Raw genomic sequence first — 13,649 nt, forward strand, 5'->3', positions numbered from 1 at the left:
GTTTTGTTCTACACTCTATTCATCCCTGGGCTTGTAGCCCCTCAGGTTATTCTGGATTTGTTTATTTTTTAAAATATTTTATTTATTTACTCAAGAGAGACACAGAGACATACAGACATAGGCAGAGGGAGAAGCAGGCTCCCCACAGGGATCTCAATGTGGGACTCGATCCCTAATCTGGGATCACCCCCTGAGCCACCCAGGCATCCCTGGATTTGTTTGGCTTTTAAGGAAACAGTGACATTTAAGGATGTGGCTATAGAATTCACCAAGGCTCAATTGGATTCTGAACAGAAGGGTTTACACTGGGATATGATGATGGAGAATGACAGAAATCTGATCTCACTCGTCAAAAATTCCTATTCCCTTTGAAATGCCTTTTGCCTCTGTTAATAGCGCTGACGTATCACAAGAATTTAATTGACTTCTCTCTGATGTGGGATCAGAATAATCAGATATTTCTAAGCACATTTTAACCCAAGAGGCAAGTGTTTCAGCTTTCCATTTCCCAGATACGTTAGTTTGAAGTGTGGTAGACAGACACTAGCCAGTAGATTAACTTATATGACACTATTCTCTTTACCCTAGATCAGAAACTCTTTGAAATACCCCTCATTGTCATGATGTAGTAGGAAATATACTAGAGCTTACTGGTTCAGAGTTTAGGATTACGAAGTCCACCTGTGTTACCGTGTGCGAGTCACTCAACCTTTCTGAGTCAAAGTTTTATTTAAGACAAAATAGTACATTACTTGGCTCATTATTCTCCTAGCAAAGAAAAATGCATTGCATCATAATAATTGTGATCATCTGCCTCTACCTCTGCTCCCAGCTGGGGAGTCTTTCTAGGGACATATTAATGTCAATTTTGCACTACCTTCCAGACCTTTCCATGCACTCTGTATTCCAAAAACACTCAAAGTCTATACTGAGGACCTTAAGTGGATTTTTTGACCTTGAAATCTCCAATATCTTATTTCACTCAACCAACATTTTAAATTCTTAATGTTTCACTACTTTTCTTCCTGAAGAAGAAATTCTGTCTCAAGATTGTGACATAGAAATCCTGAGTTTCCGGCTTGCTGGCCCGCTCTACACTACTTATTTGTTCATGAGAGACAGAGAGACAGACAGAGATATAGGCCTTCCTGCAGGGACCCCAATGCGGTTTCAGGCCCCCAGCCCCAGAGATCAGGGCTGAGCTGAAGGCAGACGCTCAACCGCTGAGCCAACCAGGCATCCCCATGAGACAGATTGATAAATAGATATAGAAGGAAGATCTCTATAAAGAGAGGGATTGGGATCCCTGGGTGGCGCAGCGGTTTGGCGTCTGCCTTTGGCCCAGGGCGCGATCCTGGAGACCTGGGATCGAGTCCCACATCGGGCTCCCGGTGCATGGAGCCTGCTTCTCCCTCTGCCTGTGTCTCTCTCTGTGTGACTATCATGAATAAATAAATAAAATCTTAAAAAAAAAAAAAATTAAATTTAAGAGAGGGATTGAGGTAGAGAGGAGAGATTTATCCCTCATTAAAAGCTTTTCTGGAAGAACCATGACTCACACAGCCACTGACGTTTTAGTGTCTTGTTACACAGCAATAGCTTAATGAAGCGACAAGGCTAGTAGTTGTCTACAGATCTGATTGCATCCAAGTTAATCCTTTTTCGCAGAATATCATGTGCTGTGTACTTCCTGTGACTTCATCAGGAAGCACACAGTGTTAATTTGTGCCGCTGTTAATGATGCTAAATTTGATCTCTAGTTTCAGTGGAGAGGTAAGTCTCCTCTCTGTAGAGATTTGTTTTTCTCTTTCCAATTAGCCAGATAGCTCTGCACTGCCGCTTTGGTACCTGAGAATCTCCTGTTGCCCAGCAAGCACACTTTTATTTGATAATTTAAGGATGCATTGATGAGCCTCTAGATTTTCCCCTAAGTGGTTTTCCTTTCTGTCGCTCTTACTGCTATCTTCATCTATACAGAATCCTTAGAGGGGCTGCTCTATCAACTCAAGTGTCAGCGAAAACTCTCTTTTGACCTGAAAATAAACTCTGTCCGATGTCCTTGTTCTGATGGTATCACACTCTGATGGTAAAGAGAAGTCCTGCGCCCTGCTCCCCGCTTAATCGGAATTCCGAGGTTCCTCTCTATGAGTAAGACTTGTAGTACCCAAACTTGTTTTGAAAAACAAACATAGGAACAAAAAAAAAAAAAATCACGAGGGAACATTTTTTTCCATATATAAGCCTAACGAAAACTACAGAAGTAGAATATCAGGCTGAACTGGAAAAATGAAATGATCATGTTTGAGGAGGGACTTTTCGCCACCGGCGTCTCTGTGGCGCAATCGGCTAGCGCGTTCGGCTGTTAACCGAAAGGTTGGTGGTTCGAGCCCACCCAGGGACGGTGGTTGCGATTTAAGGTTCTCGCGTAGTACTTTTACTTCTGATATTTTGTCTGACTAGGTTGTTTCTGACCATTGTCACAAATTAAATGAAAATCGAGAATGCAGATACGCGTCATATTCTCTTGCTTGGTGATTACGGATTTGCCGAGTCCCTTCGCGGTGCCCTCAGATACAAGCGCAAACCCGTCCTTTGTACCTGATGCTGCTGACTTTGTTTCCAGATTACACCTCCTGTACCTGCGTCTGTTCGTCCGGTAGCTGCATACCGAGAAGGGCAGCAGCGGGCGCTTGGCCAAAGTCCTGCAAAGCTTGCCCCTTACACCGAGCCGGCCCGGCCTCTCCCTCAGTCGGGTTCTCAGGTCGGACCCCCACGTCCGTAAGTGATAGCGAGGAGTGCTGAGGCTTCTACCTGGAGCACCTGGATTCCAGGGACTGGTATTTTTGCAAACCATGTTTCCTCGCTTTTAAGAGTAATCCCCAAAATGGTCTCTTGCACTTTTCATAAAAGGCATTTTGACATTAGCTACCAAAATTAGCCTGTGAGTCCACTTCTGGAAATGTATAGAAGTACTGCATTTGTACAAAATTGACCTATGTCAGGGTCACTCATGGCAACATTTAAAAGAGAAATAAAATAGTAAATGTAAAAAAGGAATTTTCCTGCCCTCAAAGGGCTCAGTCCCCAAGGAATCAAGCTGACATTTCCTCGGGAAATTCATTTTCTTCCACCCGTTTTATTTTCATTTCTCACTGGACCTGTGAATTACCCAATTTACCAGGCTGTAGGTGTGAGCTAATCATGCAAAACTATTGACTGGGAGCCTGAGATGCTGACCTTGAATATGCCACCTAGCCTGAGAAGTTTATTTCAAATACTTAAGCCCTATATGTATTTTACTTTCTAAGTTGTTAGCAACCTAAGGGAAAGAAGTTTCTTAATCTTGATATTCTCTTTATCTAGCAAAGGTGGCAATGGGCACTTAGAATTCTGAGTACATAAATAGCTAATCAAATTCTGACACTGGATTTTTCTGGCTCACGTGGAAGACATTAGGACCCAAAGAAACAATCCACATGAAACAAACTCACAAGAAATGAACACAGAAACAAGGGTATGGAGTTCTTATAAGACTGAGGCTGTAACATTACACACATTTTTGTTTGATGGGTGTGAAAGGTATAGGCATTGTGGAAAATGTTACACCAAGCAAACATTTTTTACTGTATGGTCATTTTTATTCTCTCAAAACAAGTGCAGGACTAAAATTTTACTTCAGAACCAAATAAGTGGATTAATCCACTTCACCCAAAGAACAAATGAGTAATTATATTAAGCATAGTGGGGGAAAAAATAGCACAAGCAAAATCCAAATTATTACATTCTACTACTTCCTATAAGTTTAAAAAACTAGATATTGATCAGTTTGTTCAAGATTTTTTATTTTTAAGTCATCTCTAAACTTGACATGGGGCTCAAACTCACAACCTCGAAATCAAGATTTAGATGCTTTACCAACTGATCCAGCCAGGAACCCTGCCCAGTTTTAATGTTTGTTTTTATCATTTAATTCCTTAGTTTATCGTGACACTTCACTTTTCAGCTTCTCTTCGTGGCTTACATAGACTCTGTGGCCTCCAGAGCTGCTTTGAATATTGTTTGTGAACCCTCCCTCATCTAAGCCATAATTCATAAAAGTGCCCCTGAGGGGCATCATTTGGGCCTGACTACCTCCTAGGTTTTGTCTGCCTTTACAATGGTTTCTTGAACTTCAAACACTCCATCCATGGAGCTTTGTTTCCAACATCAGGACTAAATCAGGTTAATTTAGATTTTAAATTCTCTTTTCAGGAATGATTTAGAAACCCGGTGAAAGTGATCCATCTCTGGAAGACTGTGATTCAGAATCAGCTCCATATTAAGCATGGCTTACCATCCAAGATAGAGTCAACCATGCCCTCCCATGGCCCCTACTTTATCCCTTATATATATCTACAATGATGCCCGTAGTACCTCTGTATATTTATTTCTTATGTATCTGTCTCTTTCTAGTGGTCTATAACTTAATGCCAAGGGCCATGTATTATATTACCTACCATTCCTACCTACCATTCCAGTCATACAGTGACTTAGTAAATGCTGGGTTAGATAACTGATAAAATGGGCTAAGAAATTAATTTGATAGATAGACAAGGTCCCAGGCTGAATTGAGAGGGGTCAGGGAGGAATGGTGTCTCTGAGACCAGGGGATGAAGTTAAGGGGAGTGAACAGGACATGAAGAAATAGAAGTCAGAACTTACAAAACGCCTCCCATTTCCAATAAACTACAAACACATTTTTTTCTTTTCTATACAAACATTTGGAAGGTGGCTCCCAACGCAGTCCCACCCCATTAACCCGTCCCTGTTAATCTTATCTAAAAAGAAAGGATGTTGCTGTTGCCCTTCACCTAACAGTTAGTAAAATAGCTTTCTGCATTAGATATTATCACTCCAGCATGAAGTAAAGGCTCTTCCTGGGTCCAGAAAGTGGGATTTTTAGAGGAGCCTATTGGGCAGGAAGCAGACAGTCAAGAATCAAACAAAATAGGAATCTGCAGTTAGTCATACTCATGCTAGTATGAATTAGGTGCCTCAGCCAGGCAACAGAAGTTGGAGGGGGGACCAGAGATCCATAAGACATCTATGTCTAAGCACCCACTAGAGATTCCTGGTCTTAGAAATGAAATGTCTGCCTGAGTGGTCATTATCATGTAGACAGGAAGCAGGGCCAGGAGATGAAAAGGGTCTCTCTCCCTTTTAAGAGTCCCTGACTAGTGAGGGTTCCTCTGTGCTCTCTGAAAGTGATGGAGCTCCAAAGATCTTGGCAAGCAGCCCTCGGTTGGAACGTGCCTGGTCCTTGGCATTAGCTAAGCGAGCCCGTTCACTTCCTCCCGGCCGAGCTGCCTTCCGGGCTCTCAGCTCTTGCTCAGTAGGACGCTGGGCAAAGTTCCAGGAGCCATTCGGGCGGGAAGAGTCCCCATCAGTAGCAAGGAAGCGCTGTCTCCGTTCCACACTTCGAAGATAGAAGTCAGTCTCACGCTTGGCCTGGGCAACCTCGGCCCTGAGGCGCTGCCTGCGCACCTGGCGCTCAAAGGCAAGATGTTCGCTGAGGTGGGACCACGTGAAACGGTGCAGGTACTGTGGACAGGAAAACAGGAAAAGATCCAGGTTAAGATATGTCAGGAATGCAGAGGTGAAGAGAGAGAGTGAGGCCAGCAAGAGGGAATGAGGTGCCTATGCTGGGGCTAGGGAGGTGGGAGGATGAGATGCGGCAGGCGAGCCTAACCCCCCTCACCTTGAGATTCCATAGGTCGTAACGGAAGGGGCTGCGCCTTCGGGCTCCCATGGGCGTGTTGTGAAGACTGGCCGCCACACGCTTGGCTACTCGCTTGTCCCGGAACTCCACCCAGCCCTCGGTGTAGTCCTTGCTGTACTTGGACCGCTTTTTCCCTCCCGTGGCTGAGGCTGACACTGCCTTCTTCTTGCGCCTCACGAACCCGTCTGTGAACCAAAGGCACAGCAGTGGTTTAGGAGGCCGACGTGGCACCCAGTCAACTTCATCTACGACCCCTAGGGCCAGGAACCCACCGCAAGGCCTTTCCCCATACGCCATTTCCCTACGTCAAACTCAATCTTTTCTTCAAACGTCAACTTCTGCATCCGATCGGCTCAGGACATTCTATTTAAAACTCGCACACGCCCCCAAACCCAACTCAACCAGTGCTCAGACGAAAGCTGGGGTCACCTGGCCATACACCGGTAGACTCAGGTCACGAGGGCAGAGGTGATGGGTTCCGTTGTGTTTGAAAAAGCCTCAGATTTTTATTCAGGGCGAACTCATTAACAAGCCGGCAAATCCGGTTCAGGAAACGGGGGCGTGCGGAATGACACGACAAGCCCAAGTTAACCATCCAAGCAAGAACTACTCATTGTGTGTTACTGAGCTATCCACCCCCGATCCCGCCTCCTGAAAGGTGAGAGCTTCACTGATGACCAAGGGAGTCGGGCGCCGGCCTGGAGCCCCGTGCCCCCGCAGCGCCCTGGCTCCGCGCCAGGGAACCCACCCCCTTCCCGAACATCCAGGGCCCGCGCTCTTACCCTCGGGCTGGAAAAAAACGCGTCCAACCTCTCCGAACGCGCTGAGAAGGTTCCGTACATGCAGAGGTCGAAAGCGGGGCGGGAGGTGGCCCAAGTACACAATACCCGGCACCACCCGCTTCTTGGCGCCACACGCCGCCTCTTCAGATTCCTCCTGCTCCTCCTCTGCCTCTGCTTTCTGATCTGTCCCTTCCAGAGGCTCCTGCCCCACAACTTCCTTCTCCAACTCCTCGGCCTCCATGCTAGCGCACATGAGACGTACGACAGCCGTAAAGCACCGCGCCGTCTGCCGCACACCGCGTGCGCCGGCCGGCGGCGAAGGGCGGGGAGATGACGTCATAGTACATAGAAGGACCAGATTGGATGCAGCAAGCGGAAGTGGGGGCCTGGTCGGCCGCGGGATTCGAAGCGGGAAGGCGGGATCAAAGACTGGAGATGGTGAAGCCGGCTGCGGCTGGCGATGGGGAGGCGGGAGTGGAGGAGTTGGTCCCCGGGGGTCACTTACCCTAGAGAACGCCTCGGCTACGTGGAAACACGCAGGAGGCGGCCTCTTCTGGATACGTTGGAAAGCTTTGGGAAGTCGGGCGAGGTTTCTGTGTCTTAGCGATCAACCCGACATTTGACCTACGGACCTAGGCAAGACTCCGGTTGGGAGATGATACACCTTTCAAAGTGGACTTAAATTTCAGTTTTTAAAATTGTCTTGAGTTTTGACGTTTCCATTATTTTTTTGAGAATTCGAGCTCTGAATGTCTTTAGGTTTTGGAGATGTAGTTTAGCTTTAAAAATACACGTTTTGGAAATTTAGATAAGTCTAAAGATTTCAATTGTGACCTCATTTAGTGTAAAACCTTTTGTTTGCTTTAAAATATTAATTATAAATTTGATTTTGTGAATAAGATTACCAAAAGATGTGCAACAGTTAATGTGCAACAGTTACTTATCTGGTTTTAAAAACGTTATTTCGGCGCCTGTCATACCTTTGTATTGACACGTGATTCATATTGATATTACGAACACATGGTTTCCTGTGTTCCTCGGCCCTGGCGACTCGGGGCGTCGCCCTGCTCTAACTCTGGCCCCCTGGGCCCTGCCCTACCAGAGGCCGGGAGTAAGGAACCGCGGGGCCCGCGAGGCTCACGCCTGGCTCCCGGCCACCCCCGCACAGCCCCCTCCCAACCGCCTCCGAGACCTCTCCCGTGGCGCAGAAACCGTCCGGGAGGGGGCGCCGTTCACCTGCTCTTGGCGCCGCGGTTCCCCGCCACGCCCCCCCCCGCCCCCGCCTTTGCACCTGCTGCAGGGCCAAATGCAAAGCCCCGAGGCTACCAATGTGGACGGCCGTGCAGCCGGCTTTCTAGAAGGGGCCCCGGGCGAGTGTGAGGATAATATAAACCCGCCCTCCCTGCAGCCGGACAAAATTTCCCATCCCGTTGAGACGGACGTGTGCGCACACGAAGCCGGAGGACTGCAGCAGGGGCCGGGGTCGAGCTATCATCCGAGGGGAAGGCTCTCCCAGTGTTTCGTGGTTTTTTTGTTTTGTTTTGTTTTGTTTTGTTTTAAGATTTTATTCATTTATTCATGAGAGACACAGAGAGAGAGAGAGAAAGGCAGGCTCCATGCAGGGAGCGCGATGTGGGACTCGATTCTTCGACTTCAGGATCCCACCCTGGGCTGAAGGGAGGCGCTCATCCACTGAGCCACCCAGGCGTCCCTCCCAGTGTATTTCTGCCTGAACACGGCGCCTCGCTCTTTGATGCAGCGGGCGAAAGATCGAATAAACCAGACTTCTCCGGTGCTTATACTAGTTTCATTAATTTTATAACGGAATTTTCTATCAGTTGCCCGCCGCTGCTTTTTTGGAGGAAGGATGGGGGCGCTAAGAGATACAGACTCGGTCCCGCATTTAATTCTAAGGTCTTCAGGGACGCCTGGGCGGCGCAGTGGTTGAACGTCTACCTTTGGCTCAGGGCGAGATCCTGGGGGTTCAGGATTGAATCCCACATCCGGCTCCTTGAGGGGAGCCTGCTTCTCCCTCTGCCGGTGTCCCTGCCTCTCTGTGGGTCTCTCACGGATAAATAAGTAATTAAATATTTTTAAAAAAAAATAATCTTTACCTCTTCAAAACACGGAGCGGCGGTGGATAAAGTGAGAGCACGTCTAGATTTTGCTTCACAAGGTCGGGGGTGGGAAGGGGGCATGAAGGGGAATAGATGATGCTAGTTGTACAGGTGTGATGCCTATGATGGTAATTTGTGCTGTTTTCTCCACCTGTGTGTATTTGAAGTTGTCATCAATAAAATGTTTATTCACTTAAATATCAACAGAGAGCCCAGAAAGGCCATCCAAAAGGACCTCCAAAATAAAATGAAAACCTTGGGCCAAGCCTGCTTTCTGGTTCTCCAGACTCCGCATGACCCTTTCCAAAACTTCATGAAAAGTCAGTCTCCCAGGAGACCCTGTCTGATATAAGCAGCTTCTTTTGTACGAACTTGAGGATCCTTTATTTTTTGTTGTTATTTTCAGGCCTACGAGTTCATCTGTGAGCACAAACGACAACCTGCCCAACTGTGTTCAAGTTTTCTTAACAAAAAAAAAAAAAAAAAAAAAGTTTTCTTAATTTTCATTCAGGGTCCAGACTTGCTGCGTCAATGAAAACCTTTCAAAAGGCTTAGTCCTCCGAGCCGGATTCGAACCAGCGACCTAAGGATGCCCACGTGACCAAACATCTACAGTCCTCCGCTCTACCAACTGAGCTATCGAAGGATTGAGAGTGTAACTTCTTAGAATACTTTAAATAATGTTTATCCCAGTGGTTTTTCACTATTTTAAAAATAGGTGAACAAAAATGCTAGAAATGTTCTAAAACAGATGGAGTGGTGATCATAGAGATATATTAAATAATTAATACCTTTAAACACTTAAGTTTTGTGCTTTTTACTGTCTGTTTTAGGTTTTTATTTTCTTAAATTTTTTTACTTTATTCTTTTTTGTGTGTGTATATTTTTTATTAACGTTCGATTTGCCAACATAGTATAACACCCAGTGCTCATCCCATCAAGTGCCCCCTGCCCACCTCCCCTTCCACTACCCCTTGCTCGTTTCCCAGTTAGGAGTCTCTCATGTTCTGTCACCCCCTCTGAGATTTCCCACTCATTTTCTTTCCTTTCCCCTTTAATCCCTTTCACTATTTTTTATATTCCCTGTATGAATGAAACCATATAATGATTGTCCTCTGATTGACTTACTTCACTCAGCATAACACCCTCCAGTTCTATCCACGTTGAAGCAAATGCTGGGTATTTGTGTTTCTAATGGCTGAGTAATATTCCATTGTTTATATAGACTACATCTTCTTTATCCATTTATATTTTAATGGGCACCGAGGCTCCTTCCACAGTTTGTCTATTGTGGACATTGCTGCTATAAACACTGGGGTGCAGGTATCTCGGTTTTTCACTGCACCTGCATCTTTGGGGTAAATCCCCAGCAGTGCAATTGCTGGGTCATAGGGCAGGTCTATTTTTAACTCTTTGAGGAACCTCCACACAGTTTTCCAGAATGGCTGCGCCAGTTCCATTCCCACCAACAGTGCAAGAGGGTTCCCCTTTCTCCACATCCTCTCCAACATTTGTTGTTTCCTGTCTTGTTAATTTTCACCATTCTCACTGGTGTGAGGTGGTATCTCATTGTGGTTTTGATTTGTATTTCCCTGATGGCAAGTGATGCAGAGCATTTTCTCATGTGCTTGTTGGCCATGTGTATGTCTTCTTTGGTGAGATTTCTGTTCATGTCTTTTGCCCATTTCATGATTGGATTGTTTGTTTCTTCGCTGCTGAATTTAATAAGTTCTTTATAGATCTTGGATACTAGCCCTTTGTTACGTCATTTGCAAATATCTTCTCCCATTCTGTAAGTTGTCTTTTAGTTTCGTTGACTGTTTCTTTTGCTGTGCAGAAGCTTTTTATCTTGATGAAGTCCCAATAGTTCATTTTTGCTTTTGTTTCCCTTGCCTTCATGAATGTATCTTGCAAGACGCTGCTGTGGCCAAGTTAAAAAAAAAAAGGTGTTGCCTGTGTTCTCCTCTAGGATTTTGATGGATTTTTGTCTCACATTTAGATTTTTCATCTATTTTGAGTTTATCTTGGTATGGTGTAAGAGAATGGTCTAGTTTCATTCTTCTGCATGTGGCTGTCCAATTTTCCCAGCACTATTTACTAAAGAGACTGTCCTTTTTCCAGTGGATAGTCTTTCCTGCTTTGCCGAATATTAGTTAGTTGACCATAGAGTTGATGGCCCATTTCTGGATTTTCTATTCTGTTCCGTTGATCAATATGTCTGTATTTGTACCAGCAGTGCACTGTCGTGATGATCACAGTTTTGTAGTACAACTTGAAATCCAGCATTGTGATGCCCCTGGCTCTGGTTTTCTTTTTCAATATTCCCCTGGCTATTTGGGGTCTTTTCTGATTCCACATAAATCTTAAGATTATTTGTTCCAACTCTCTGAAGAAAGTCCATGGTAATGGTATTTTGATAGGGATTGCATTGAATGTGTAAATTCTCCTAGGTAGCACTGACATTTTCACAATATTCATTCTTCCAATCCATGAGCATGGAGTATTTTTCCATCTCTTTGTGTCTTCCTCAATTTCTTTCAGAAGTGTTCTGTAGTTTTTAGGGTATAGATCCTTTACTCTTTGGTTAGGTTTATTCCTAGGTATCTTATGCGTTTGGGTGCAAATGTAAATGGGATTGATTCCTTAATTTCACTTTCTTCAGTCTCATTGTTAGTGTATAGAAATGCCACTGATTTCTGGGCATTGATTTTGTATCCTGCCACTTTGCTGAATTGCTGTATGAGTTCTAGCAATCTTGGGATGGAGGCTTTTGGGTTTTCAATGTACAGTATCATGTCATCTGTGAAGAAGGAGGGTGTGACTTCTTCTTTGCCAATTTGAATGCCTTTTATTTGTCCGATTGCTAAGGCTAGGACTTCTAGTACTATGTTGAATAGCAGTGGTGAGAGTGGACATCCCTGTCGTGTTCCTGATCTTTAGGGGAAAGGCTCCCAGTGTTTCCCCATTGAGAATGATATTTGCTGTGGGCTTTTTGTAGATGGCTTTTAAGATGCTGGGGAATGTTCCCTCTATCCTTACACTCTGTGGCGTTCCAGCTGTTCACTCTTTAAATCTCAGATGGAATTTGTAGGTTTGCAGGATGATTTGCAAGTTATCTAGGTAAGTTGTTGGGGCCAGGTGTGTTGAGGACCCTTCTCCTCCATTTTCTGGTGAGGTCCTGTTTTAGGTGTTTAAAAAAAAAAACACCACCACCCATGTTCCATGTCCGTTTGCTTAGGTATAATATTGATAGGACCATCACCCTTAATTCTACTGCTGTCCTGCTGTCCCTTCCGCTTACCGCCGCTCTATTTAACCAATAAATGATAATTTATCCTAAATATAGTCAGCGCGGTTAAAGAGGGATCTACCACCCTGAAGTGGACATACTGCCGAGTTCATTTTGAGAACATTGCAATTCTTTTTGAAGGACAATGAAAATAATGTATAGACACAAATGTACTAGATCGAAAACAGAGGCATTGTGCGTGTGCTGGTGTGTGTTTGCGAATTGAGTGGCTCCAATACTACAGTGAGGCAAATAAATGAAACACCCGTCCCCAAGTTTAAAAAGAGAAATGTAGATATTTGTTCATAGGGATGCTGCCACGCACTGCTAGGGAGCACCTATAACGGCATTTGGCTTCCTGGCAGAACATGGATGGAGAAAGCAGGAAGCCATCTGGATGGACTTTTCTTGACGATATATTTATAGAGAAGATTTCTGGTAAATTTATAAGAGTATTTCTTATTAAAAAACAAAGTACTGGGACACCTGGGTGGCTCAGCAGTTGAGTGTCTGCCTTCAGCCCAGGGTCTGACCCTGGAGACCCAGGATCAAATCCCACGTTGGGCTCCCTGCATGGAGCCTGCTTCTCCCTCTGCCTGTGTCTCTGCCTCTCTCTCTGTGTGTCTCTCATGAATAAATAAATAAAATCTTTAAAATAAAAATCAAAGTACTTCATAACTGGGCTTTTGAAAAAAAATAAATTTTTCTTCAAAAGGTGCATGAGAAATCTGCCACACATAATTCATTTTTGTTTCAGTTATTCAGTTCCCTATCATGAGAAACTAAGAATATGTGGTCTGGTACATTTCTTTCCAATAATCTAACCTGATATGGGGGGACTGTGAGAAGCTGGAGTAGAAAAGGCTTAGAGAAACAAATAGCTTCTGTGTGAGACCGTCTCTTCCATGTATCAAGTGTCCTGACAGAGCCTTGAACACCACAGGCATGAAAGCAGCCAAAATCTAGGATCTAAGTTCACGTGTCTCTCAAGTAAAAGCTTCCCCAATTTTCTTTTTTTTTAACTGGAAAAAAATGTTTAAATTTTACCTAAGTCTCTTAGAACACACACAGATGGACATGATTTTCATTACATAGGATGACATTTCCTTTCCAATGTGTCTCCTCATCTTGGAAACCTCCCTTGCAGCTAATCCAAATTTCTTTCTCTTTTCTGTCTTTTGTAAACTTCCAAACCAGTGCTCGATGATTCCATATTTTTCTCATCAGCTAGTGCTGGGTTAAGCACAGACAAGTGCTTGTCTGAGATTCAGCCACTTCTATTGCAGAGTTGATTTCAGTCTGAAATGTTTCTATAGCTAACTGATTCCTAGATGGCTCTGACTCAAATTTGCCTGCTCCTGAAGCCTGCAGACAATATTCCAGTGGAATCTCAGCAAAAAAAGAAGCAAAATATTGATAAATGTAACAACAGGGATAATTTCCCCCTGCATTATCCTAAAGGCAGATACACCTACATGCGTACTGTATTATTCCATTCATAGAACATTCTTACAAGCACAAAACTGAAAGAATAGAAAAGTCAGTAGATAACAAAGTAGAATGTATGGGGAAGGACTAACTACAAAAGGAACATGGGGAAGTTTGAGGGTGTGATATAACTATTTTATATCTTCATTGTCATTGTGGTTACATGACTATAATTTTGTCAGAACTCATGGCACTAAAAAGGGAGTGTTTTATGT

The 13,649-nt window shown here is 44.5% G+C and overlaps 1 protein-coding gene and 2 non-coding genes across 3 annotated transcripts; 1 reads left to right on the forward strand and 2 right to left on the reverse strand.

Moving 5' to 3' along the window:
- Window positions 1–2,327: 2,327 nt before the first annotated feature.
- Window positions 2,328–2,401, forward strand: TRNAN-GUU. Its single transcript has one exon. It is a non-coding gene; the product is annotated as a tRNA-Asn (tRNA).
- Window positions 2,402–3,616: 1,215 nt separating this feature from the next.
- Window positions 3,617–6,812, reverse strand: ABT1 (activator of basal transcription 1). The gene is made up of 3 exons (XM_041771529.1): window positions 6,541–6,812; window positions 5,738–5,943; window positions 3,617–5,580 (listed from the first exon to the last, which is right to left on the reverse strand). The coding sequence occupies exons 1-3, from the start codon at window positions 6,791–6,793 to the stop codon at window positions 5,200–5,202; spliced, it is 840 nt and encodes a 279-aa protein (XP_041627463.1). The 5' UTR covers window positions 6,794–6,812; the 3' UTR covers window positions 3,617–5,199.
- Window positions 6,813–9,212: 2,400 nt separating this feature from the next.
- TRNAY-GUA lies at window positions 9,213–9,303 on the reverse strand. Its single transcript is given in 2 exon segments — window positions 9,213–9,248; window positions 9,267–9,303. It is a non-coding gene; the product is annotated as a tRNA-Tyr (tRNA).
- Between the last annotated feature and the right edge of the window lie 4,346 nt (window positions 9,304–13,649).

This window comes from Vulpes lagopus, chromosome 10, assembly GCF_018345385.1.
Source record: "Vulpes lagopus strain Blue_001 chromosome 10, ASM1834538v1, whole genome shotgun sequence".
Classification (NCBI taxonomy): Eukaryota; Metazoa; Chordata; class Mammalia; order Carnivora; family Canidae; genus Vulpes; species Vulpes lagopus.